Consider the following 27,039-nt stretch of genomic DNA (forward strand, 5'->3'; position numbering starts at 1 on the left):
GGCCCCTGTCTGGTTTGGCCACACAGCTTTCAGGTGGGTCAGGGGGGTTCTCAAATCGATTTTTTTTCTCTTTGCAAAGTGGCTGAGTTAGAGGGCTGGGACCCGCCCCATCCCCCAAGAGGTTAGCTGGACGCTCGTCCACATACACCTGGATACCGCCATGCACAGGGCCAGGCAGCGGGGCTCTCTCCTTCGGCAGGTGGGCTTTTCGAGGTGGGCAGAGGCCCAGACTCAAGTTTCAGGCCCAGCTTGGGGTTTCTGGAGGGGGTAGGAAACTACTCCTTTCCTCCCTCACAAATCCTTTTTGGCGGTTCACCCCACCACACCCCCCCCCCAAAAGGAGCTTCTGATGCCACAGAGCTGCTGCTGCACCAGCAACATGAAGCCTTGCTTGGCCACTGGGGGCAGAGGCAAGGTGGGGGACTTCACTGAACACTGAGCTCTCCAAGTATCAAGGTCAAGGAGACAAATACCAGAACGGTCATTCCTAGAAGCCCTTTGCCAAGAGATTCAAGGACCAACAGGTGACATTCCAACCCGAGCTCCAGGCCATATACCGGGGGCATGAGGAGGGCTCCACGGGTGGCCTCTCCCAGGACGTCTGCACCACAGGGCCTCTCGCTGCTGGGATGGGCTGAGAGGGGGGGTGCTGAGCACAGCCACGGTGTCCCAGACAGGCCTCTCCCAGGTCAGGCCAGCAACTTTAACCAGCCCGGACACTAAGAACCATCACGAGGCTAGACACACAGCTCCCACCTTCCGGTCTGTTCCTCAACATCTTGTTGCTCAAGAAAAGCCCCTAGCAACTTCACACCAAAAGCATAGATGAATCAAGCAGCTCTAAAATCCCCAGCCAAACTTCAGCAATAGGGGAAAGCAAATCATGGCGGGAAGCTGCCCAGGACTGTAGAGCAAGCCTCGGACAAGGCTGGGACAGATGTCTCTAAAAATATGCAATATCTTACATTATGGAAGTAATATATGCACCTTGCACAACCCAGAAAAACAGAAGGGGAAAAGGCCACTTAGTATCCCTTCATCCTAACAGAATTGCTTTGGTGGTTCTGATATTTTTCCTGGCAGGTTGGGCATGTCAGCAAGTACCTATGTGCTATGCACATACATACTCAAGCAGCCCTGAGAGAGGAGGTGTTTTTCTCTTACTTCTAGAAGGGTTGTCTCCTCAGCTCGTCTAAGGAGACTGACACCTCTTCACACTGGGCCATGGGCTCTCAGAACAGGGGGCCGAGTCCTGCCCATCCCCCACCCAACCAAGGGGAACCAGTCGGTAGGAGCTGCTGGGGGAGGGGGCAGGAGGGTCAGGTGAGCACACGAACCTTCCGCAGCTTCCCGTAGTCAATCAGTTCAGGCCGGTGTCGGTGAATCAAGGCACAGAAGCCGAGGCCGTCCTTCCAGCTGCCCGGGGGAGAGGATGGGGGGCAAGCTGGTGAGGTGGGCCAAGCAGTAGGGGCATAGCACTAAGCAGGGGCCTCCCTTTTTCCAGAGATGAGTACATAACCCTTCAGAGCAGGAGCTGGGAGAAGATACCATGGGAAGGAACTTTCTTCCTGCCACGATCCCAGGCACTGGGGTACGACACTGTGGGGCTTGGTAAGTTGAGACACACCTGCCACATCCAACCCTACCCGCCCCCAAGGTCCAGGGCCCTCATCTGCTCTGTTCCAGAGCCCCAGGCTAGAACTTCCCAGACACGCTCCTTGGGGGTCTCCAAGGGCATCAACCAAAGGTGTATCAGGCAGTAGCTAGGAGGGAGAGGGCTCCTCTCCAGGAGGAAGGGGGCATCAAACGGCGACACTCCCTTCCCAGAAAAGCGACTTCTTCCCCAAGTGTCTTTGTTCTGTTCTAGAGCTAAGACTGACCCAGCCAAGGGGGTCCTTGGGGGAAGCAGCCCAGGTTCTGCAAGGGTCCCTCAGACCCCAGCCACTCACCTTATGTGGAAGTTCTGGATGTTGACGTTTTTGTAAGGGGCTGTCTTTCTCTGGCACCACAAGAGCAGCCCTTCCTTCGCTGAAGTCTCTGTGGGGAAGGGAATGACAGGCAGAGAGGTCAATGGCTGGCTTGGTGGAGGGAGGGGCGTGGGCTCATGGAGGTCCCACCGTGACCACAGGGTCCATGCTCTTTCACACAGGGGGTCCACACAAAGACCCCTAGATTTCAACCCTGCTGCTACCAGGCCAAAAATCTACTTCCTTGACAAAGTTTGAGAACTTATTTGAGAAACATAGAAGTAAGCTAGGAAGCGTTTCATAACTGGCCACCTTACACATTTAAATACTGAGAAAATGGCTTTTCAAACTTTCAGAATATCTCCCCGTCACTCCCTTTTATGCAAAGAAATGGCAACAATACAAAATAAGCTGGCAACTTATGTCAGGTGGCCACTTTGGGGAGGAAGGTTTGATTGGTCTGTGAAATCTGAAATTCATGAATCTTCAGATAGGGGCCCCATGTACCCTGTGGAGGGCACACAGCCATGTGGGAAGAAAGCATTAGGACTTCCGGTTGCATTTAGTGTTCATCTAAAAAAAAAAAATGGTTTCCTTATATTTAATGCATGGGTCAACACTGTTGCTGTGTGTAAAGCAGACATGTATCAGTAAGATAGGGCAGGTATCTGAGAGGACCCCAGAAGCTCCCAGCCCAGGAGGGCTGCAAACTGCACCGCCCCCATGTGTTCATGGCTGTGAATTGCAGGTTATAGTACTCAGTAAAGTGGGTTTGTGGATGATCTCATTTACTTTCGATTCACAAAATGGACTTTAAAATGATGTTAAACAATTCCTGCAAAGATAATATAATAATTCAAGCACAAGAAAACGATTAAAAAATCAGCAAAGCTAACGCTTCTGCTTTTAGTTCAAGCTCTTTGTCAGTCGCATTACAAGATGAAAAAACAACGATTTAATCAGAACTGACAAGATGTCTACCCAAAAGAATAAACTCATCAAGAAAGCTATTTGAAAACCAGATTTATATCTATTATCACTAACAAGCACCATGCCCTAAGTGACTCCTGAGGGTATCTTTTTAACCACTTCAGCCCTAAATACCAGGTATCTATAAACCAAACTTAGAATTTCACATTGCTGTATCACCAAGTGTCAAACCAAGATTTCCATAACAAAGCAATTTAATCCACATTGTTCTCATTAAAAATTATTTTGAACAAAAATCTTTTCAAGATTTGATTTCTAGGCCATTAAAATGAATTAAAAATATTTTTAAAATATCTCCACCTCATCTTTAAAAAATTTGGTTTGGTGTGTTTTATAATATGCATAGAAATACATGCATATAATTTAGTGCAAAATAAATACACACGTATCAGACATAAAGCTCAAAAACTGCTGGAGTGTGAAATCAAAAGTTTAGAGAGATCACTGCCCCAGACCATGGTGGCCCCTTGCAGATCTACAAGGTGGCCACCAGAGGGTGCTATGGGAGCAAAGTGGAGGACCTGGTGTCCACTCACCCTCCTGTCACTCCCTCCTGACTGCTATTCCCCTACCCTTTCAGATTTAACAACCCAAGAGCCAGGTGGGGTGTTTCCAATACACTTCCCCACAGCAACCTTGGGCTTTCTAAGTGAGGGGTTTCTCTGAGGCCAACACATCTATGGGGACCAGCACTCCAAACAGTTCTTACTTCCCTGTAGACTAGGAGAGCGCACAGATGCCAGCGATGGGTAAGCGGCCCAGGATGTGGCCCATGATCAAGGCCCTGTTGCCCCGGGGATCAGGGAGGAAGACGTGATGGTGAAGGCACGGGAGAGGTGGAAGCCTGGGGATGGCAGGGAACAGAGCAGAAGACCTACCTTCCACGGAGATGTCCTGGATGGCAAAGCGGAGAATGATGGTCCAGATCATGCCCAGGGTCATTTTCACGTTCCCATCCACGATTTCTACAGAAACAGCAGTAGGACACATTAAGAAGGGTCTCAGCAGGAATAGAGTTCACACTCCCTGAGTGACCATGTCACTCCGTGCGCCACTTAGGAAGTCAATGACCACAAACTCCACTTCTAGAGGGAAGTCTAAAAATTAGTGCAATTACGTGTCACAGGTGTCAGGAAGGAAGTCTACTTGGGGGTGTCTTGGGGGCACCAGGAGAGTGGTCAATTCGACTGGGTACAACAGGAAAGGCAACAGAGAAGGGGGTGTCTTAAACCCTGAGTGGTGCCCACCGGCCTAACAGAGAAGAGGGAGAGAATTTCTATACCATCACAAATGTCCTGGCACCTCTGTGAGCTGAGGACCTCTGAGCACAGCTCTCGGAACAGGCATCCACAGCTGGAAAGCCAGTGCAGGCAACAGAAATTAACCAACCCGACAAAGGTTTACAAACTGCCACTGGAAGGATCCACTAACTCACAAATCAAGTTCACGATGCCACTAGCTGGGTATTTTTTAAGAAAAAACAAACAACAGCTTCAAGATCACAATTAAGAGGTACCCCACTATGGGTTTCCCTGGTGGCACAGTGGTTAAGAATCCACCTGCCAATGCAAGGGACACGGGTTCGAGCCCTGGTCCGGGAAGATCCCACATGCCGCGGAGCAACTAAGCCCGTGCGCCACAACTACTGAGCCTGTGCTCTAGAGCCCGCGAGCCACAATTACTGAAGCCCGCGTGCCTAGAGCCCGTGCTCCGCAACAAGAGAAGCCACCTCAATGAGAAGCCCACGCACCGCAACGAAGAGTAGCCCATGCACCGCAACGAAGAGTAGCCCATGCACCGCAACAAAGAGTAGCCCCCGCTCGCTGCAGCTAGAGAAAGCCCGCTCACAGCAACGAAGACACAACGCAGCTAAAAATAAATTTAAAAATTTTTTTAAATGAATAAAATCTATCTTAAAAAAAAAAAGAGATACCCCACTAAATTCAGTCTAAGCAGCACTTTCTAGACTTTTTAAAAAATGTTATAAATTCTATGAAGTAATTTTTTTTTTTTCCTGTACCAGACTCAAAGGCAGGGAATACAAAGATAAATAAGCCCTGTCTTCAAGGAGCCTAAGACATGGAGTCATTTATAGTCTTGGGGGTTGAGAAGGGTAACGATCAAATGCAGACTCCTTACCCTCACCTGCTTCCAGGCCAGGAGATGGTAACCTGGCCCCATGGTGAGGTACTCTCAGTTAAGACTCAGGCATCCAAAGAATATCTCGTTTTTTCCTACCTGCAACACTAGTTTTAGGGGAGACCCAACAAAACCATAAGAAGGGGCAACTTCCAGGGACTCCTAATCCCCTGAGCCCACATCCACTTGGGTTTGCTTCCCACAAAACAAACCCCTTAAACAAGAGTGGATTCCACTAAGGAAATTAAGATCTCATCCCCTTCCTCAAAAGGGAGGGCAAAATTGCACGCAAGGTAAAGGCACTGAGCAGTGATGCCTGGCCACAGCAGCTTCTGGTGGGGACAGTGGGTAAGTCTGCTGAGCCTGCATCAGGGTGCTGAGTAAAGGAAGCACAGTGTCCACTTTGGACTTGGGACAGGATGTGACTCTTCCTGTAAAGGGGGTTTGAATGCCCCTCCCAGAACCCTAGGCATCCGCAGGACAATGATCCAAGTTGGAGAACCTGAGTTAGAGAGACAGAGAGATGTAGCAGCATACAACCGTCCTCCTTAATAACTAAAACAGCCGGCTGCACTTTGCAGAGCAGGCTTGCGGGAAACGGGAGTACAGTCAGTTAATCAGTCAAGAATCAGTTCCTTGTAAAGCAACTATACTCCAAGGTAAATTGAAAAAAAAAAGAACCAGTTCCTAAAAGTTTGATATTTTTAAAATGCCCTTTCATTTGTGACTCCCAATGGTTTTGCATCTGTAATGTTCACAGTGTTTATATAAATTGATAAAAGTCTAAACTCATAATACATAAGTAGGCAAAAGACATGAATACACTTCATAAAACAAGAAATACAAATAACCAATCTGTAAGAATGTCAATCTCACTTGGAATTAAAGTTATAAGATACCATTTCCCAGCTATTAAATTAGCAAAGTTGAAAAACAGCGAACACACACCAGGGTGGTAATAAGGCTACCATACTGTGGCTAGAAGTTTTTAAAAAAACAACACCTTTCTGGGAAATAACGTGGCAATAGGGAGCAAGCATCTTGAAGTTGCTCAACTTTTTGAAAAAAAAATTCTCTCTCTAGCCCAAGCCAGTGGAGTGAAATACAGAGTAAGGTTGCTGTGAAGGCCCTTGCTGCCAGGGTATTTATCATGACCACACACTGGAAACCCTGTGAAGGTGCAAAGTACGAGGCATGACTGAGCAAATCCCCAGACTTGTCACCTCTCTGCTCAAAACCTCCACTCGGAGCCAAAGGCAGTGGCTGGTGGGGCCTCTGGGACCCCTCCTCCCTCTACCCCTCCAGTCACACGGCCTCCCTGCAGCTCTCCCTGGTCCTGGGATACCCCTCACCTCCTTCCTGTTTCCACTCACCCTTCATCTTCTCACTGAGCCCTTCATCTTCTCACTGAGCCCTTCCTGGACCTCCCATTTTACTTTTCTACAACTGACATATGTATTTTCTTTCTCCCTCTTCTAGAATGTAAGCTCCCTGAGGGTAAAGATTTTTTGTCTTGCATCACTGCTTAAGAGCCCAGCATTGTCCCTGACACAGAAAAGGCCCTCCATCAACATTTGTTGAATGAATGAACAAATGAATGAATGAATGAACAGGACACTGGAGGACACTAACCACAGGTGGGCGAGCGGGCAGAGAACATAGAGCACTTGGGCTCCTCCAGGACCACAACAGAGCACAGCTGTGCTCACCAAATAGACAATTAGAACATAATTTAAAATGATGTTCGCAAGTTTTTAATGACTTGGGGCCAGTGTCCCCACCCCCAGCTGCCCCATTTGTGAAGATCAAAATATCCCAGCCGGGCTTCCCTGGTGGCGCAGTGGTTGAGAGTTTGCCTGCCGATGCAGGGGACACGGGTTTGTGCCCCGGTCCGGGAGGATCCCACATGCCGCGGAGCGGCTGGGCCCGTGAGCCATGGCCGCTGAGCCTGCGCGTCCGGAGCCTGTGCTCCGCAATGGGAGAGGCCGCAACAGTGAGAGGCCCGCGTACTGAAAAAAAAAAAAAAAAAAATCCCAGCCTCCTGCTGGCCTTGAGCTCAGTGTCCTCCCAGCACCAAGGAAGACAAGGCAGCTTCTTCTCTGGGTCTTGCCTACTTACGTCTCTCCTCCTTCCACAGAAACACCCAAGCCCTGGGGGTGTTGCTTACTGAATTCTAACTCCTACCAAAGAAGCAGTTTCACTCCAGAAAAAAAAGGGGCCAAGGACAGGCAAAGAGAGTGGTGTGTGTACAGTTAACAGCCCATGTACCACCCATCCCCAGTGCCCACCTGATTCCCCACACACCCTCAGAGTGTAACCCTCCCCAGAGGGCTCTCCTGCCCTGGTCCCGAGAACGGTAGATCCTTTCCCCAGGCATCTCTGTTTGGAGTAAGGCTGCCCATCTCATAGGCATCTATATGGCCTGAAATGCTGGGTCCAAAAGAAGGGTTCCAAGGCCACAACCGGGCCCTTGGGGGAAAAACCACGAAGCTAGATTAACAATGTCTGGGACTTCCCTGGCGGTCCAGTGGTTAAGACTTTGCCTTCCAATGCAGAGGGTGTGGGTTCAATCCCTGGTTGGGGAGCTAAGATCCCACATGGCTTGTGGCCAAAAAACCAAAACATAAAACAGAAGCAATATTGTAACAAATTCAATAAGGACTACTTTAAAAATGGCCCACATCAAAACAATCTTTAAAAAACCAAGCCAAACCAAAAAAACTGTCGCTGTGGGTGTGGAAAGAAGCCATTCCTAGACCACAGCTACCTGTGAAGCTGTTCACATCCTGATTTTACTCAGAACCTGCCTGTCCCCTGGCCCCAGTCCGGGGAGGCAGTCACTGAGCAGTATTCAGACGGTGGAATGAATGATGCCGAAGGAACTCCACGTGATAGAAACCAGAACCCTGGGGGCCACCACCTCCCGAGACCATTGGGTTTAGCTACTGTACCCGCCGCCCCCTCCATCCTAAGGACAGATGCTAAATCCTCGAGCCCACCCCCAAGCTCTAGCACCCAAAGCCATCAAGCTTTCCCTGCCTCAAGATTTTAAAAGGAAAAATCCTTCTCAGGTGCCCTCATCTGGTTAAATCCCACCACTCACCCACGTCAAGTCCCAACCCCGTGAAGTCTAGACATTCTAGAATCAAGTATCACACAAGAAATCCCAAGGATCTATTCTAACCCCTGCCGCTGTGTGGATGCTTCTTGCCCCTGGCCTCCATCTTTGGGGGCAGGGAACCCGTACCTTTCCCAGAGCACCCACTGCATCCCCTAAGGTTCTGTATGTTATCCACAGTCAGCCTGCCCACAGGGTCTCCCTTCTGGGCCTGGTTCTGCACGTCAGAGTCAGTCAGAGTCGAGACCTTGCCCCACGTGATAACCCTTCAAAGGTCTGGGGCCTTTCACCTGGGCTGGGCCTGGTCCCCAGGGCACCCCAGCCAGAACAACTGGCAACATCTCCCCCACCCCAACCCCAGGAGGGCTCCTTCCAGGTGATCCATTCCACTGCCTTTTATAGTCTACAGCAGTAAACTTCACTTCATTAAAATAAACAAAGCCCATTCAGGGCCTCATCCAGTTTCCTGGCTCAGCAGAGCGGCCGTCCTGGCATGATCTTGGTGCTCAGCTTTTTTTTGTTTTCTTTTTTTAAATTTATTGGAGTGTAGTTGATTTACAATGTTGTGTTAGTTTCAGGTGTACCCCAAAGTGATTCAGTTATACATATACATATATTCATTCTCTTTCAGATTCTTTTCCTATATAGGTTATTATTTCAGCTTGAAGCGGGAGCGAGGATCTCAGAGGGAAGGCTTGGCCTAAAGGCAGCGAGAAGGTAGGGAATGTCTCATTTTAAGGCAGCTTTAGAAATCTTTTGAGAGGCGAGGCTTGTGCCAAAGGAGCTAGAAAACTCTGGCCAGCTAGGTTAGGTGACTCCCCAGAGATTAGAGGGGGGTCGTGAGCGTTTACACCCATGTCAGTCTTTGCTCCTTACCCCTCTGTTGAGACAACACAGCCAGCTTGACCTGCCACTTCAGAGCTGAGGAAAATCAGACATGAAATTTCTGTCCTGGGCCCCTGCAGAGGGGTGATGGGAGAGCTTCAGACCTCAGCTCCAGAGCCCGAACCCCCGGGGTTTACTGGGCTCTGCCATATGGAAGCAGTCTGGTCCAGAGCCTGTACTACACACTTCCATCCCATCAACTTCTTCGAGCCTCAGTTTCCTTGACTGTAGAACGTGGCTGGTGACATGACAAGCCTGTTAAAGTATCCTGTCTAGTCAGCCACAGATCTGGAACTCAGCAAGTGCTATTCTCGCCCATCTTCTCCTTTCTTCCTCCCCTTTGGTATTCAGAGTCTTTACAAATATATTTTTTTAGGTAGTTGTTAAATTTTCCTTTCTAAAAATCTGGATTTCTGGCTTCTTTTGAAAAATTGGAAGATCTAGCAATGCTTGAAGAGTATTCCCACACAGCAACGACTGACCAGATCTACATGGCAGCTGCCCTGCTTAGAAGGACATGTTCTCCCCTCTTCTCCCCACTCATCCATACCGCTCACCCCAGCCCACATCATACGTCCTCTACTTCCCTGTTCCAGTGAGCATCTGAGCTTGCACCAGACGACCTGAGTGGCAATTTCTTTGGCTTCCCATACCTGCTTGGTTGAAACTTTCTCTGCCAAGTCTTTTTCTTTCTTTTTGCGGTACGCGGGCCTCTCACTGTTGTGGCCTCTCCCGTTGCAGAGCACAGGCTCCGGCCATGCAGGCTCAGCGGCCACGGCTCACGGGCCCAGCCGCTCCGCGGCATGTGGGATCCTCCCGGACCGGGGCACGAACCCGCGTCCCCTGCATCAGCAGGCGGACTCCCAACCACTGAGCCACCAGGGAAGCCCATTCTGCCAAGTCTTGGTTCCTCCCTAAGAGAACAAACTATTCTTTTCTTCTTAACAGGCAGTGATTACTTTCCCACTCACAAAGCGACGTATCCTGCTACGCACAAGCCCTTCGAACGTTTACTGAGCACTGACTGTGTGCATCGTGCTGCTAGGAGCTGGGGCCACAAGGATGTAGAAGACGTGATCTCTGCCTCACAGCTGAGGGGATGGGATGCATAAGGCACCACCCGTGCTGGCCTCAAGTACTAGCCTGAGTCCCTGGTAAGGCAGGGGTCAGCAAGCTTTTCCTGTAAAGGGCCTGATAGGAAATATTCTCGGCTTTGCAGGCCATATGGTCTCTGTCGCAACTATTCAATTCCGCCTGTAGCAGGAAAGCAGCCAATGATATGTAAACAAATGGGTATGGCCGTGTTCCACTAGTTACAAAAACCCAGGTCAGCCAGGTTGGACCCCATGGACCGTAGTCTGCCAACCGCCGTGCTCAAATTTCTCAGTTTGAGGTTGATATATCAAATCCCTCAATTTCTAGAAAAAAAAGAGGAGGACTTTAAAGTCATCAAGCGGAGAAGAGATCAGCTCCTATGGATTTACTGAAGCAAGACCCTCCACCCTCTGCGAGGAGAGGCCACCCTCTGGGGTATTTCTCTGGAGTCACTCAGACCTGAATTTGAGTTCTGGCTTTACCACTTACTGATGATGGGACTTGGGACAAGTTAATCTCATCAGGCATGTATCTTCCTTTTGCAAAATGGGGATAATAATTAGAGCCACCCCATAGGGCTGGTGAGGGTGAAATGCGATCACTGGTGCAAAGGGCTTCAGCACAGTACCTTCTGCAGAGCAAGTGATCAGTCAGCACAGCCAGGGTTGTATCTACAGTGAAGGAATGAATGGATGGAGATGCTGTCTTCCTCACCTTTTGATCTCTGGCACCACACAGCGGATACCCAATCCATTGCGGAATCCATGGGACACAGTCCTGGCGGGGCCTAGTTACGGTATTTTATTCTCATCACCTCACGACCCTCCCTAAATCCTTCAGAACCATTACAGTGCACACAAGAAATTGTGCAACCTCCTTTTAACCATTAAGAACATGCCAATAATGGTTCAGACTGAGCTTTAAACAATTTTTTTAAATTGAAGTAAAGTTGATTTACAATCTTGTGTTAGTTTCAGGTGTAGAAACAATTTTTTGGTAAGTAAAGGGCAAAGAGTCAAGAAGCTGCTCTGCAGGGAAATGATATTAAAAATGTTCCTAAAGGCGTGCAGGCAGCCATCCTGCAGGGGCTGCCTCCACCCAGCCAGTGTCTGCACACTCTCCCCAGACCACAGAACTCTCTGCTTGGGACAGCGCAGTGCAGCCAGGCCTGTGGAAGAGGGAGGTGGCATTCTACACAGGGATATCCCACAGCGCCAGGATTCAGCGGAGGGGTTGCCAAGGTGCTGAGATTGGATGGAAAGTGCTGTTTTTACATGAAGGATCCACGGGGTCGACCAGATGGAGGTGCTGGGAGCCCTACTTCCAAATGCCCCCAGGGATGTCTAGAAGTGGGTGGGACATAAGAGTGGGTCTAGGAGTCAGGCTGGAAAAGGCCAAAAGAACCAGGAAGCTGTGGGGTGGGGAGAATCCAACTCCGGGGGGCAGCCAGGGGCAGGCCTTACTCACCTTCAGCTCCTATGGACACCAGCTTGACCCCCTTGCTGGCTATGAAGTCCAGGGCCTTGTTGACATTGGAGATCTTGTGCACCCTCATTTTGCCTCTCTCCGGCTTGGCCAAGCGTTCACCTGAACACAGACGAGAGGGAGGGACAGGAGGTGAGATGCTGTTCTCCGACTTCTCGGGTCTAAACTGCTTGCAGCCGCTCAACAAGCCTGTATCAAGCCCCTAACACATGCCAAAGACTTGGCTGTGTGCTGGGAATGCGGGGGTGCACAGAGCAGTTTGCTGCCTTCATATACTTATGGTCCAGGAGGAGAGACAGATCTTCATCAGAGAAACACACAAATGAACAAGCAGCCAGAGGGTAAATGCTTAAAATAAATGCTTTAAAAGAGACACCGCAGAGGAGGGCAGGCAGGAGGGCGAAAGAGTTGTGAGGTGGTCAGGGGAGGCCTCTGAGTGGGAGGCAGCCAGGCCCAGACTGCAGGGAATGGTGACCAAGGCAGAAGGAACAGCATATGCAAAGGCCCCGAACTCCTAGCCTAGATTGTTTTGGCCTGGGGGAGTGTTTGGGTCGCTCTAGAGTATTCTGGAAGAGTTCCCTGTGCTCTGCCAGAGTCCTCTCTCATTTGAGCACCGCTGCTCTTGTCCAGTTACTGCCTCCCAGGGGTACCCTCGGCTCAGCTCTGAGTCAATCCCCCACCGTCACTCCACAGCCACTCCCCCACCCCACCCCACCCCTCCAGCTTCCACAGGGGATCCCCTGCTGCTCAGGCTTTTCGGTCAGAAGCTGCCGGGAAACAGGTGTTGAGGAGCAGGTTCTCCAAACACCCTGTTAAGAGCATAGACCAGGGGTGTCCAGGGACCTCCTGAAACCATCTGAAAAATGCGTATGTACAACATGTGTGCCCATATCTGGGGAAGGGGCGCACAGCGTTCAGAGTCTCTAAGAGGTCAGGGACCCTAAAAGGCTGAGAACCACCATCCTAGGACCTGAAATTCAGGACCCTTGCACCTGCCACGGTCTCCAGCCCAGCCCAGCAGTGCCCGCCCCCCTCCCTTCCGAGCACATCGACAGTCTGGCTGAGAGATCTCGAGGGGCAGGGTGGCCCTGATGCTGGGCCATGCCCACCCTGTCAGAGCGGCATTTCTCCGGGGGGCCTCCCAACTCCCCAGGGGGCCCCCCCAGCTTCTAGAGAACAGAATTCCTGCCACAGATGTCATTTGGCCGAGCAGCTCCCAGGGAAGCACAGCTGGGTTTTTATCATTAAATCAAGACTTTCCGCTCACGGCTTTCCCAAGGCTGTGGCCGTTGCCCCCCTCTCTGGCAAGGAACCCTACCGCCCTCCTGAGCAGATGAGATGCCGCAGGGCTCCCCTCCGATAGGATGGATGGAGGCAGCACCTCGTGCCCCCAGAAGGCTGCTCCCGCTAGAGCCCCAGCCCTTAGGTCCTGCTAAGCCTGAGTTCGCCAGCCAGCCCACCAGCCACGTACACTGGCTGGAACGGGGCTTCTCCAAGACAGTGGAGGCAGTAAGGATAGTGGTTCTGGGACTTCAATCAGCACAGAACCACCAGGAGGACCTGCTAACTGCAGACGTCCAGTCCCCTTCCCCTGCTTCCCGAGTTTCTGATTTAGGAGGTCTGGGGTGTGGGCTGGGAACCTGCATGTGGCCAAGCAGTCCTGCTGATTCTGCTGGGTGGTCCAGGGACCACACCCAGAGGACCTCTGCAGGGAGCACCCTCTTCCTTTCTCCTGTTATCCTACCCATCTCCAGAAACGCTCAAGGGGGAAAAGGCAACATCTCGGTGACTCAATCTCTCCCCGCCCCACATACGTGCACAGGCCGGCCCGTTCAGTGAGAGCACCTGGTGGGTATGCGGAAAAGCCCAGCGGGCAGTCAGTCACTCTAATATTTGTTGAGCATCACCTACGTGCCAAGTACAGGTATAAGCACTTGGGATACAGATGAGACTGTCCCCACCCTAAGGGGCTCAGTGCGCAGTGGGGAGAAAACACATGAGCCAAAAATGATCCTGCTGCATGGCAAATGACACACTAGAGGAATCAACAGCCTGTTCTAGGAGCCCAGAGGAGGGCAGCCACTCAAAGCACGAGTGGAGGTGGGGGGATGGGGGGCGGTGGTAGTCAGGGAAGCCTTCCTGGAGGAAACGCCTAAGCTGAGTTTTGAAGAATGAAAAAGAACAATGCCAGGTTTGTTTAAACTAAGAAATGTTGGAAGAGAGGTCGGGAAAGACACTCTAAAAAGCAGAGGAAAACATATGGCAGTTCCTAAAAAAATTAAATATAGAATTACTCTAGGACCCAGCAATTCCACTTCTGGGTACATACGCAAGAGAACTGAAAGCACAGGCTTGAACAGATATCTGTACACCATGTTCTTAGCGGCATTATTCACAATAGCCAAAAGGTGGAAACGACTCAGGTGTGAATTGACAGACGACTGAATAAACAAAATGTGGGATATATATACACGATGGAATATTATTTGGCCTTAAAAAGGAAGGAAATTCTCATACATGCTACTTCATGGAGGAACTATGAGGACATTATGCTAAATGAAATAAGCCAGTCACAAAAGGACAAATACTATGATTCCACTAATACGAGGAACCTAGAACAGAATCTGTGAATCAAGTTCACAGAGACAGAAAGCAGAATGGTGTTGGGCAGGGGCTGCGGCAGGGAGAAGGGAATGGGGAGTTGGCATTGAATGGTATGGAGCCACAGTGTGGAATGCTGAAAAAGTCTGGAGACGGATGGTGGTGATGGTTGCACAGCAATGTGAATGTACTTAATGCCTCTGTGTACATTTTAAAACGATCAAAATGGTAAATTTTATGTTACGTATATCTTACCACACACACACACGCCCCACCCCACCCCACAGATTTCACCTGCAATGAAAATATTTTCAAGTATTGGGGAGTGGGGGAAGGCAGTCGGAGCTTGTGCAAAAGCACAGAAAACAGAGAGCATGCCATCTGGGGAGGACTGCGTGTGCCCCCAACGTGGCAGAGGGTCTGAAGTCTGACACATTTTTGGGAATAGTTCGTTGAAAACAAAGCAGGTGCCAGCTCATGAAGGATCCTGCTAGCTATGCTAAGGAATGTGGGCTGCAGGCGCAAAGCCCCAGAGAGGCAATGAAAAGTTTCAAGCAGGGAACAGCGCGACCATATTTGGGCCGTTGGATGGACCCTCTGGCTGCGTGTGGGTAACGGAGGGCGGTGGGAAGGGAGAAGCTGGGAGGAGGGGTCAAAGGCCTCTGGGCATTATCTAGGTGACAGCTGACGCAGGCGCACTGACACCGTGAGGCAGCAGAGGTAAAAGAAGGATAATAGAAGGAAACAGAAAGAATGAAACTTGAACGCCAAAGAGCAAAGGCATTGAACCCTGGGGCACATGTGGGGGAAGATGCCCAGTGCGATTCAGTATTTAAAAGGAGGCTCCAGGGAGAAGGCTGGACTGAGACTAGCCTAGGACAGGCGGCAAGGTGGAAGGTAAAGTGAAGAAAGCAGCCAAGATCCTCCAGTGCATAAGCCAAGGCTAGAATCTCGGGACCTCCAACCTTTAAGGGATGGTGGAGGAAAGGTATTCATAAGAAAGAGGAGATATGCATTGGAGAGGAGCTGTCCCTCCAGATATCTGGACACCCAAATTCCAAGCTGGGGGCTGGATAAGGGACTGGAATCACCTGGATATAGGTAGCAGTGGAGCCAGTGTTTGGAGATGGTCAGCCATGGCTGCTTTCTTGACCACAGAGTCCTAGCATTTGGAGAAGAGACCTCAGAGACCATCCTTCAAACCCCTCTTTATGCAAATGAGGATGCTGAGGCAGAAAGGCGGTGACTTGTCCGAGGGCACACAGGTAGTCGGCAGCAGGGCCAGGACCAAACTCAGTCTCCTTGTCTGAATTCACACGTCACCCCCAACGTTTTTCAAGACACCCAAAGCTAGCCATAACCAAGGACAGAGCAGACGCAGAGGTGTCAGGGCAGCATTCCCAAAGTGGCAGAACCCAGTGGGCAGTGCCTGATCCTGGGCCACGGAGGCCCCACCCATCTGGCATCACCGCACCTCTGCTCTGGCTCTCCCAAGGCCAGTGGTCCAGCTCACCTGAGATGACCTCCAGCAGTAGCATTAGCTTCAGGCCATCCCGGAAGTCCTCCTCGATGTTCTCGATCTGCGTCCCTGCCTTCCGGAGGTGGGAGTTGCACCATGCTGTAAACGTCTGCGCAAAGGAAAGAAGAGCAAGCGGTCAGTCTCTCCCACAGGCCACATGGTCTCTGAGGCCCTAAGGACCCGTCTGTCTCACGCCCTTTTTCCAGTTGTTCTGTATAAGGTGTTGGGCAGGCTGGTGGTGTCATCCTTGTTGGTCAAGACATCTAACCATAAAGGGTGAGAAACCCACACAGCAGAGCCCATAAAACCTCTCAGCGTGGCTGTTCTGCAGTCTCCTTCACCTCATCGCAGGGCAACAGCTGAGGGGCCGCCCTGCAGGGCCAGTGGCATGGGTGGGCACCTTCCTTTAACAGCTCCCCTCCCAACCTTCTTCCCAAAACATCATCCCCACCCACACTGAGAAGTGGCACAATTCCATTCTTAGCAGTTCACCTTTTAGATTATAAGGCTTAGTTTCGATCTTCACAGTTACAAGGTCGAGTACCCCAGGGGTAAAGTATTAAGCCTCATTAACACCTTACGGTAAATAAGTTTATTAAATCCTTGTCCATTTGGCAGCTAGCTAAAGGAAAATTATTCAGTTTTGTTGAGGACAGAGTTCAGAGGGGCAGAATAAAGAGAGAGAAGTAAGTACCCCCATGGTGTATGTGTGTGTATTTGGGGTGGGAGGTGAAGGCATCTTAGTGCAAAAGTAAGAGCAAGAATTTCAAAAAGGGACTGTCAGAAGACTAAATGAAAGACCATCAGCGCTGTAATTTTCTGATCTGTGGGGAGAGAGCAGCAACCTTGAAGCTTCTGTATTAAGCCGACCATCAGGCGGGCCAAGCTATCCTGCGCCAACAGCACCCTCTGGTGGCTCACACAAGGAACAGGGTGACTCAACAAACATGAGAAATAAACAGCATGCACTTCCATTTCGCTCGCCCATCCAAACAGAACGTGGGCAAGTGTCTCTCCCCAGCTGTCACAAACAGAGAGAAGAGCTCTCTTACTTTAGATCCAATCTATTCCTTGGCAACTCAAGACTCCTCTGCACCAAATGGTACTCTCAACTACATGGGGGCTCAAAAGCCAACCTTCAGTCCCCCACAGCAGGGCCAGCCAGCTCTCTCCCCACCTGTCCTGCAAAGTGGCAATGGTGACAGTGTTATTTCTCAAAACAGCAGCAACCACCCTGGAAATACTCCCCCTCTTCGGAAAGGTCACCAGACTCATGACCCGACCACCACGTCCTCTTGCCCTGGGGAACTCCAAAGTGAAGTGGCAATAAATGGGCAGGAGAAGGGGGCAGTGCCACAGCAGTGAGTACTGGGGAGAAGAAATGGCCGTGTAGGCTTATAAACCAACAGTTGACGAGCCTGTGGGCAAGAAGGCGAGACAGCATCCCACACGAGGTGGGGACAGGGGGCCGCACTATGACACCCCTCCAACACTGGGCTTCATTCTTAAATCATATCTCACTAGAAACTCAGCAACACAGGGTACTTCTCTCTCCCTGCAAACAGCTCCACTCTGTAGGCCAGCCCACATCCACGATAGACAAGAGGGATGTGCGTGTGCTGTCCCAAAGCTTTCGTAAGCCTGGCACACAGCTTGGGGGTGGGCAGGGGACATACACTGATTCCTCAGCCTGGAGTGTCCTTTATGTCATGCTTGGCTAACTCACACTCCTCTTCTAAGACTGGGCTAAGATATCACCTCCTCCAGAAAGCTTTCCTGATAGCCACCCGCCACATTGGGCTGATGTGTGAGCCCACGGCACCCTGCAACCCCTCTTTATCATTGCCCGTATCCCACTGCATGGTGGCCACCGGTCAGCTTCACACCTGGACTCACCCTAAAGTCTCGGGGCACAGAGTCATAGATGCAGCAGTGAACAAAATAACACAATTCCTTGCCCTGTGCAACGGACATTCTAGTGGATGTAAAAGTGAGAACGGATGCAAAGTGGGAGGGTCCTGGAAGATCCAACCACACCCGGATGGTATCAGTGCAGGGGGGTGATGGGCCAAACAGCGCTCTCAGAGACCCTCTGGAAGAGGAAGACAGCTCAGAGGAAAGGGGATGAAGCAGGGCAAGAAAGAGTATCTACCAGGTCCCCTTCCTCTCGTGTTGGCATTGCAAACCTAGCAGGGGATGAGAGGCTACTTAGTTTTTATTTTCACCGTGCTGTCAATTTTTTGATGCAAAATTTTTTTATTAAAGAATTTTTAAACCTTTAAAATAAATATGCATTTGTTTGTAGTTCCTTATTCTCTCCCAGCTGTCACGTGCCTGTATGTGCACTTCTGCCCGGGTGTCATCACACCGTACGTTGACGGAGGGGGTGGTCATTTACCACCGTCTTGCATTTCCACAGCACGTGACTCTCATCTCCCTCCCAGGCCCACACTCAGCTTCTGCCTGGGGTTTTCTGCTGACTTGGCAGGAAGTGGGTCACCCCAGCAGCTCAAAGGGATAGTTTTCAGGTCCAGTGGGGCCGGGGTCCTGGTGGGAATCCCCAGACCCCCGCAGCTGGAGGGGCTGTGAAATCTCACTGTTTACCACCCAGTCATGGAGAGGGGATGGGGTGAGAGAAAGGAGGAAGAGGCCACGTGGGTAAAAAGGTACCACTTTTGCAAGAGGAAAAGTGCTGTTGAAAGCAGCCAGCCCCATTTCCTGGAGAAGCCAGTCCCAGAGCCCTGGAGGCTGACACGCACCTGTGTTTGCTCAGACTCCCCAAAGCCCTGCCTCTGAGGCCTCAGGGGCTGCACTTGGTTAAAACCCCAAGCCCCCTTCCCGGCCCCTACAGGTGGCTGCTATGAAGGGGCCTCTGCCACCTCCCCAGCAAGCAGCTCGAAGCTCAGGTCATGGAGGAAAGGGTAACTCAGTGATTAAGAACATGCACTTGGGGGGACACCAGATCCGGTTCAGCGCTCAGACCCACTCTTTACCAGTCTGCAGGTGAGACCTGCCGACTCACCTCCCTAAACCTCGGGTCCCTTAGCAGCAAAACAGGGATAGTAACAGCACGCTATAAAAGTCAGGCGGATTAACTAGAAAATATTTATAAAGTGCCTACCACGTAACACGAGCTCCATAAATGGTAGAAGGGAGGAGAAAAGCTAGCTCCCCTGGAAGCTCCGGGGTAAGGGGCTCAGAGGACTCGGCCCCCCATGCTCCCAGCCCACACCCTTCCCCCAGCCTCCAGCCACTAAACTCCGTCCTGGGTTCCACCCCGGCACATGCTGTGCTGTGTTCCCAAGATGACAGCTTGTGTCTGGGGACTCTTTTTCTTTGAACAGGTGCTGATGTGTTATGCGGAGGGGGCTCAAGTTGCGGCATGGGGGCAGAAAGCCTGTGACTTTGACCATGGCCTTGTGGATCCCCAGCAGAGGAGGCTGACGGGGCCTGAGAGGGGAGACAGCAGGGTCAGGAGCGAGGTCCTCCACGTACACCGCACAGCCACGCTCTCTCCTCCGGCACAGGCAGGCCCTAGACTTGAAGCCTGAGCTCCCACATTATGACAGAGGGGGATACCTGCCCCTTAGCAGGAGGAAAAGCGAACAGCCACAAGGGATGCCCATGGCTAGAGACCCTGGCCCCATGGCCTCCAGCCCAGATGCCCCAGCATGGTGGGCAGTGCTACCCCAGCAGGGTTACGGTCCAGCCTCATTCAAATAAAGGGCAGGTGGCATCTTGTTGCCTCACTCCCAACCAGGCCCTGCCCTATCCGACCTTCCGCTTGCCCCAAGAGCCCCGTCAGGGGATCCTTGCTGTGGCTCACTGCCTAAGGAGATAGGAGGAACTGATGGTCCTTCCGTGGACCCACTCTTGCAGAATGAGCTCGGGTGTGCAGACAGGACTCAGGAAAAAGGGCCTGGGCACCATGCTGGAAATGCTCCCAGAGCTACAGTGAGGGCTAGCTTAGCTCTCTTCTCAGCAGCCTCTCTCTGCACTTCACCTACCTCCAGCCCCACTGCACGGCCTCGGAAGGCCCTGGACAGAGAGGGAGGGGCTGGCAGAGAACCCAGACTCCTGTTCAACTTCTCACTGACCTTGAAGCATCTACCCATGTTTAATCTGGCATAAAGGTGATTTTAAGGAGACACAGTTTAACTATCCAGTACTGTAGCCCAAGGTTACAAATGGGCCAGGCCAGGCTCCAACCCAACAGGGGGTGAGGGAGTACAGGACACTTGAGCTGGGCCAAGGTCCATGGAGTTGATGGAGAGAGAAGCATCTTTGTCTACCTTCTCTGTGGGTCTCACAGTCCCGCTTTCACACAGAATCCTCTAAGGGCTTTCTATTATATCTTTAACAAGTATCGTATCCATATATTTCCTTTTTTTTTTGGCTGCCGCAAGTGGCTTACAGGATCTTAGTTCCCCAACCAGGGATCAAACCCAGGCCCCAGGCACTGGAAGCGCCGAATCCTAACCACTGGACCACCAGGGAATTCCCTATATTTCCTTTAAAATGTGCTGAGAAGGCAAGTGGCTTTTGAGAACATGTTCTCCCTGCTCCCCAGCTCATATGCACTAGAATGCGACTTCAGCCACACAGGCCTCTTTGAGCCTCAGTTCTCACACTGTAAACTAAAGACAACAGCACCTTCCAGGCAGGACTGCAATGAAGATTAAATAATAATATAGTGTATTTTACCACAACCTAAAAAACTAGGAAAAATGATAATGTTAACATATTAATATTGTTAATTTATATTAATAATGATAATATAATATTAATGTGTTTGAAATACACTGAGTGTGTAAGAAGTAGTCGGTACCGTCATCATTATTATCTAAATTTTAGATTCTAAAAGGTGTCTGAATAATCACTCAGCTGGGATCTGGGGTACAGAGGATTACCCCATAAGCGTGACGCAGGTGCTGAGCTTTTGAAGTCAAGTGGCATTCAGAGCCTTGACCTTGGTGGGAGGGGGAGTGGTTAAAAAACAAGGTGCTGAGCACGGGAAGATCACAGGACTTAAGATCACTCCACAGAGGGAGTTCCCTGGCAGCCCAGTGGTTAGGACTCCGTGCTTTCACTGCTAAGGGCACGAGTTCAATCCCTGGTTGGGGAACTAAGATCCCACAAGCCGCAAGGTGTGGCCAAAATCTTTTTTTTTATTTCTTTAATTTAAAAATAAAAATCATTCCACAGAGCAAGAATCCAAAAGCCTGGAAGGATTCAATCACTCTGAAGAAGACAAGGCAAACCCCAGTCCATCAGCTTCTAGCCAGGTGGGCAAGCGAGTCAACATGGCTCTGCCTCAAGGCACTAGTCTGTAAAGTGGGGTAATGACAGCATGGGGTTGGTGGAGAATTCAATAAGATAACCCACTTAAAACACGGAAAAGAAGGTCTGGCACACAGTGACTGCTCCATAATTACCTATCATTACTGGTACCACAATAATTAGAGATAACTATTACAAGTTCATGCTGTCCAACACATGTCATCAAAGAATGTTAGAGCTGGAAGAGATGCTTGGCACACCTGAGCCAAAACCCTCCCTTTACAACTGAGGACACATGGACCAGAGAGGGTGAGTGACTTTTCCCAGGCCACAGAGCTGGATGTGTTCACAACCTGGCCTCCTTACTCCCAGTCCCGTATACTTTTCTGCTCCACCAGGATGACGTGGATTTCAGGTGCAGGTGTGCGTGGGGTGCTGGAAGGGAACAGCAGAACCAAGGGTAGACAGGTGGGCTGAATCTTGTGACATGTCACTGAAAAACAGGTCACTGTGAAGTAAAAACACCACCCAGAGGGAACCTGGGTGACTCCGGTCAGCACTGGCACAGAGAGTCTTGAGTTGATGGACCATCAGCTGGCATGGGATGGGCAGCTTCTCTGGAGGCAGCGTGATGGAGAGAGGCAAAGGGAGCATAGCCCCGAGGCAGGTAGCTGGTTGTCCAGAGGTGGGAGATCGTTCTGGATGGTAAGCAGATCAGAAACATGTCTTTGAGGAGAATTCTGGGAACTGGGGCTCTTTGCCCAGGAAGAGAGAAGAGCGGACTCAGGGACTCATCCTAAGTATCTGAAAGACCCTCCCATGGACAAGCGAATAAACTTGTTGAGTGCAGCCCCGGGCAGAACAAGGCAGGCAGTAACGGTGAGGAACGTGGATTCTAGAGCAAGACTCACCTGGATCTAATCCCATCTCTGGCCCTGAGTAAACTTGGGCAAGTGATGTCACTTCTCCAACCCTCAATCTCCACATCTGTAAAATGGGTATAATAATAGAACCTGCCTCGAAGGGTGGTGTGGATCAGTGCAGCAACACATGGCAAGTGCTAAGTACAATCACCCACACATAAGGCTCAATAAATGGTAGCTACTATTATTAGGATCAAGGATAGGAAGCTGCAGGGAAGACTAGAGTTCAATGTAATAAAGAACAGACCAAACACTGGGTATACAGTGCATTACCCACCAAAGGCATGTGTTTGGTGAGGGTGCTGGGAGAGGATTCAAGCTCCCCCTGGGGGCTGAGCTAAGTAGGTCCCTTATAATGCTGATTCTTCCAGAGCCCAAGGCAGCCCTTGAAAAGTTGGGTTAGAGATGTGTTTGAAGAGTTCAGTTAGACCAAGAGTCACACACTCAAATGTCTGAGCAGGGTTTCTCAACCTCAATACCATTGATATTTTGGGTTAGTTACTTCTTTGTTAAGGGTTTGGGGCCTGTCTTATGCATCATAGATAGGATGGTTAGCAGCATTCCTGGACCCTACCCACTAAATGCAGGTAACATCCTCCACCTCAAGTTCTGACAACCAAAAATCACCCCTGGTTGAGACTCTAGTCTGGAGAAGACAAGCACATACGCCATTAATAATAATCATAATAATAACGGCAGTATCTAACATCTGTTGAGTACTTGCTCTTGCTAGACCCTCTTCTGAGGGCTTTACCCCCTGTAACTCAATCTTCAAAACAACATTACAAGGCAGGTGCTATTATTTTCCCCGTTTTACAGATGAGAAAACTAAGCCACAAGAGGTTTAATAAAAGGCCAAAGGGGAAAGTGTACGGAAAGTGGGACTGGCGAGCGCCCTTGCCTCCATGTGCGCTCATGGCTTTCTCTTGAAACAGTGGCCCTCTCGGGCTATCCTTCGGGGTTCCACTCAGGAGAGCAACATGGGCACAGAGAACTGGTCCCGAGCGTACACGGTGATAATGGCAATTAGAACACAATCTCGGTATCAGGGCAGGTGTGGTGAGGGCACGGGAGGCGTCTCTCCTTGGCTCATATGGGAACGTGCGTCCTCAGGTGCCAGACCCCCAATGAAAAGGAGCCAGAAATCTGGACTTTGATGTGAGTCTTCTCATTTTTAAATGCTGGTCCAACTTAAAAATAAGACATCCCACAGCCCCTCAAAAGATAGGGGCAGGCTAAATCTGAATTAAGACTGACAGGGTCTCTGGTTCCACAGTGAGAAAACGTGAAAACTTTCTAAGTCTCCTAACAAAAGAGTCACCACACAGGAACGAATGGTGTGTTAACGCGAGCAGACAGCTGTGCCCAGCACGGTTCACATTCCTCGCAGACCACCACCGGCATCTGCCATCGGGGAATCTGCAAGCAAAAACTGAGAGAACTTTCCGTGAGGGGCCACAGGAGCTCTCCTTGTTTGGGCTGATCAAGGACCCACACCTGTCACCAGGGACGACAACCAGATGTGCGTCCCCCCCATACACACACACACGTGCACACACACCACCATGTTTTGTGAGTTCAAACGAAGGTACCAATTTTCATTTATTACATCTGCAAAAATAAGTTTCTGCTAATTCCCATCAAAGGGTGGCCAAGCCGCAACACGTCACAGCAGGTTGGCTGATTCGGTACAACTCCGGTGGAAGGCAACCCGCCGAGGGGAGCTAAGACGGGCATAACCTTTAGCCTAATGCTGGGACACTATCCTGGGTAAATATCGCTCAAGAAAGAGAAGGTTCATGGGCACAAAGACATCCTCGCCAGCATTACTGGAGAGGAAACAATTAGAAATAGCCCCAAATTCTATTAATAAAGTATTAGTTAAATAAATTATGGTTCATCCACTTAATGGAACACTAGACGGCCAAAATGATGGGTTCTGAAACTATACATTATTATGGGAAAAGGCTGATATGTAATTACCAAGAACGCAGGATACAAAACTGTATGTACCACAGGCTTAAAACCATGTGAGCGATCACAGGAACGAGAGAAAACGATGGAAACAAAACCCATCCTGACGCAAGCAGTGCCTGTGCTCCTGTAACTGAATTGCAATGACTTTCTTTCCTTGCCCAGCCGGCTGCAAATGTGATTGGCAATCCCCATCTCCTCCCTGCCCTTCTCCCTGCTAGCACTCCTCTGTGACGCGTACTCCCCTCAGCGCACAATCCAGGCCATCCGCACCTGGCTGACCTCTCCATTGGTCCTGAGTAAACAAGACAACCCACCTGCAGCCAAAATGAGGCCGGCTCAGCGGGTGGAGGGAACAGCACTGCCACCTCACTGGCCACCAGGCCCCAGGCTCGCGGGCCGACCACACCTCTCCCAGGCACATCCTCCTGCTCCCCTGGGATCCTGACACTCGACACCAGCCCCGGTTCACTCCAGGGGAGTTACTGTTCAGAGCACAGGGGTCAGGAAACCTGGGCTCTGCCCTGGCTCAGCCAGGCATGCGTGTGACCTCATATGTATCACCTCAACCCCTTCCAGCTGTGTAACCCCAAATGAGTCCCGGACCCTGCAGGTCAGAGCCCAGCAACTCGTCCCATCATAACGTGCAAAAGTAAAAGACACAGCCAAGTAGAGCACCCAGGGTCAATCTTCAGCTCCCACGTAGGGCTGATTGCAATGGATGGGCTCTGCTCCTTGTCAGAGGCCAATAAATCCCACAGGGGCAGTTTCACCTCAGTGGCTCAACGCATGATCAGGGTTTCGGTCTCAAGACTGCCTACCCCTCACCAAAAGACACCTGTTATTAGTTTGCTGGACAGTCCATAAAAGCTTTATGCCAGAATATCCCTGGAAGGACACACAGGACTTGGCACGGTGGCTGCCTCCAGGGAGGGGAGCTAGGAGGCTCCTGACAGGGGAGGGTGGGGCGTTTTCTTGTCACAGAATACCCTTTTGTTTCCTTTGAATTTTATACCATGTGCAGTCATTATCTGTTAAAACAAACAAACAAAAAGCCATGCAAATCTAAGAAAAGTCTGTGTATATGTTTATCTGCTGAGTCAGACCTCTGGATGGGATAGAGGGAACTTCCCATTTCTCTGGGATTACTTGGGATGGGGGTGGTCAGGGCCCATGAGTTCTCGGGGGGGGGGGGGAACAAATGTTTTCAAATTTTAAAAGAATAGGAAGAGATGAAAAAGGAAAAATTCTTCCATCTATTGAAAAGAATTAGTAATAGAAGAAAATATCATACAGAGAAAGGGTTGTGAAAAACTTTGAAGTGCCTTGTCAGTGTAAACTATTATAAGTAAAGTCATAATTAGGGACCAGGACATGAAGATAAAGCAGCAATTACACCCACGTGTCCACCCCAACAGACAGCAAACTGCTAACTGCGGGCGGAGTTGAAGGGCAGTACCCCCTGGCCCAGTGGCCCAGAAAAACCCAAGCAAGTTTCTAAGCCTCTTGAAGGTGGTACAGGGCTTCCTGTACAAGCTGGCTTCTCATCGGATGACTTCCCCTCCCTGGAGTACAGCTACCAGGACCCTGGTCCTGGTCTAGGCTCATCAACTGAGAAATCAGTTCAGCGGCCCTGCGATCTCCACACCCTTCTGGGCGGGCGCCCTGCCATGGCTGTCAGTCACAGCCCACCCTCCTCTCCCACTCTTGGCCACCACGCGCAAGCATCAGGCCAGGGCCCCTTGAGAGCTCAGGGCCAAGGTCTCTGCAGCATTTGCTGGCCCGGGGGAGGTCACTGTGGACCAGCCAGGGAGCACTCTCTCTCCCTCAGGCCACCGTGGAGTCCCTCTGACCCCCGCACGTGGCCAGCCTGGCCAGGGCGTGGGCACTGGGTGGTTTGTCTAAGCAAAGGCCTGCCAGCAGTGATCTCAGATGCCCAGTGTTCCGGTAACGTAAATAGAAGTATCTGGTTAACTTATCAAGGGCTGGCTGCCAGCCTTTCAAAGCAAGCAGTCAGCTGGTTCACTCACAGATGAAAAGCAGAGTCCTCAAGAACATCTCCACCCAGATCTGTTTACTTTCCACCCCTGGGAGTGGTGCTGAACCACCAGGCGGTTTCCTCTGCTCTGAAAGGGCACCTCTCTAACCGCTGGCCCCCAAAACCATGCGAATGTTGGGGCCCTGGAAACTCAGGGGCAGGTGGCTGGAGGCTCCCAAAAGAGCTGGACTTTGTAACTGTTAAGAGCTGGGCCCCCGGCCTACACCTCTCATTAGCTCTGTCTCTTTGTACAGGATTCTCAATCTCAGCCTCAGGATACCCATCTGTAAAATGGGGATAACAAGACCTATGACGGCACAGCATTAAAGAGGACCAAATTAGATCTCATGTACTTAGAGACGGTCTGGTGCTCTGTTCACAACAGATGCTTAAAAAACGTTAATCCTGTCGGCCTTTGTCACTCAGTGGCTGTGTGGCTTTCATGAACCTGTCTAGGCCTCAATTACTTCATCTGACAAATGGGGCTACATAATATCACAAGTTTGTGGGGTTGTTGTCAGAATGAGGGCAATGGAAGCAAAATAGCCAGCCGTCAGAAAAGGGCAGGAGCCTCATTACTGTCCTCTGTCCTACTGCTCTCACTTCCTATTCCCTTTCTATTCAATGGAAGTTAATCATTCACAGAGCTCTACAGGTGGGAAGAAAGAGGTCTGTTATTTCTCTCCTACTGACTGATGAGGAAACCCTGAGACCAGCCCCTGGCCAGGGTGAGAACAGGAGTGGGAGGAACAGGGGCCTGTGCTTTCGGTTCATGTCCACCTGCAGCCCGTTTCGGGAGACACAGCACCAGATGCCCGGAGGGTCACCAAGGCCACAAGGCCAAAGCACAGGTGGCCAAATGGCTCATTCTAGGAGGTGATTTGACCTAATGACCACACCCTGGTGGGAGAGAGGAGAGCTGCCAGCCCCTCCGCGAGGCCCAGGCACCCCTTCTCACCAAGGCCCTTGGAAAGCACCCCAGTGCCTTCCCGCAGGTGCAGGCAGAACCTGGAGCTCCTGAGAGA

General features: G+C 50.7%; 1 protein-coding gene across 3 annotated transcripts in view; it reads right to left on the bottom strand.

The window, feature by feature from the left end:
* Positions 1 to 27,039, bottom strand: part of ACTN1 (actinin alpha 1) — a 95,841-nt gene that overhangs the window by 27,222 nt on the left and 41,580 nt on the right. For all 3 annotated transcript variants that reach the window (XM_022570283.3, XM_022570284.3, XM_089907872.1), the window contains exons 2-6: positions 15,794 to 15,908; positions 11,662 to 11,781; positions 3,836 to 3,922; positions 1,950 to 2,037; positions 1,338 to 1,416 (exon numbers count right to left, since the gene is read on the bottom strand). In XM_022570283.3, the coding sequence (XP_022425991.1) occupies positions 1,338 to 1,416; positions 1,950 to 2,037; positions 3,836 to 3,922; positions 11,662 to 11,781; positions 15,794 to 15,908 (489 nt within the window). The remainder of the gene's footprint in view (positions 1 to 1,337; positions 1,417 to 1,949; positions 2,038 to 3,835; positions 3,923 to 11,661; positions 11,782 to 15,793; positions 15,909 to 27,039) is intronic.

The sequence above is a fragment of the Delphinapterus leucas genome, chromosome 2 (genome assembly GCF_059928025.1).
Source record: "Delphinapterus leucas isolate spDelLeu-1000000601 "Yukka" chromosome 2, BTC_Dleu_Yukka2, whole genome shotgun sequence".
NCBI classification, from domain to species: Eukaryota; Metazoa; Chordata; class Mammalia; order Artiodactyla; family Monodontidae; genus Delphinapterus; species Delphinapterus leucas.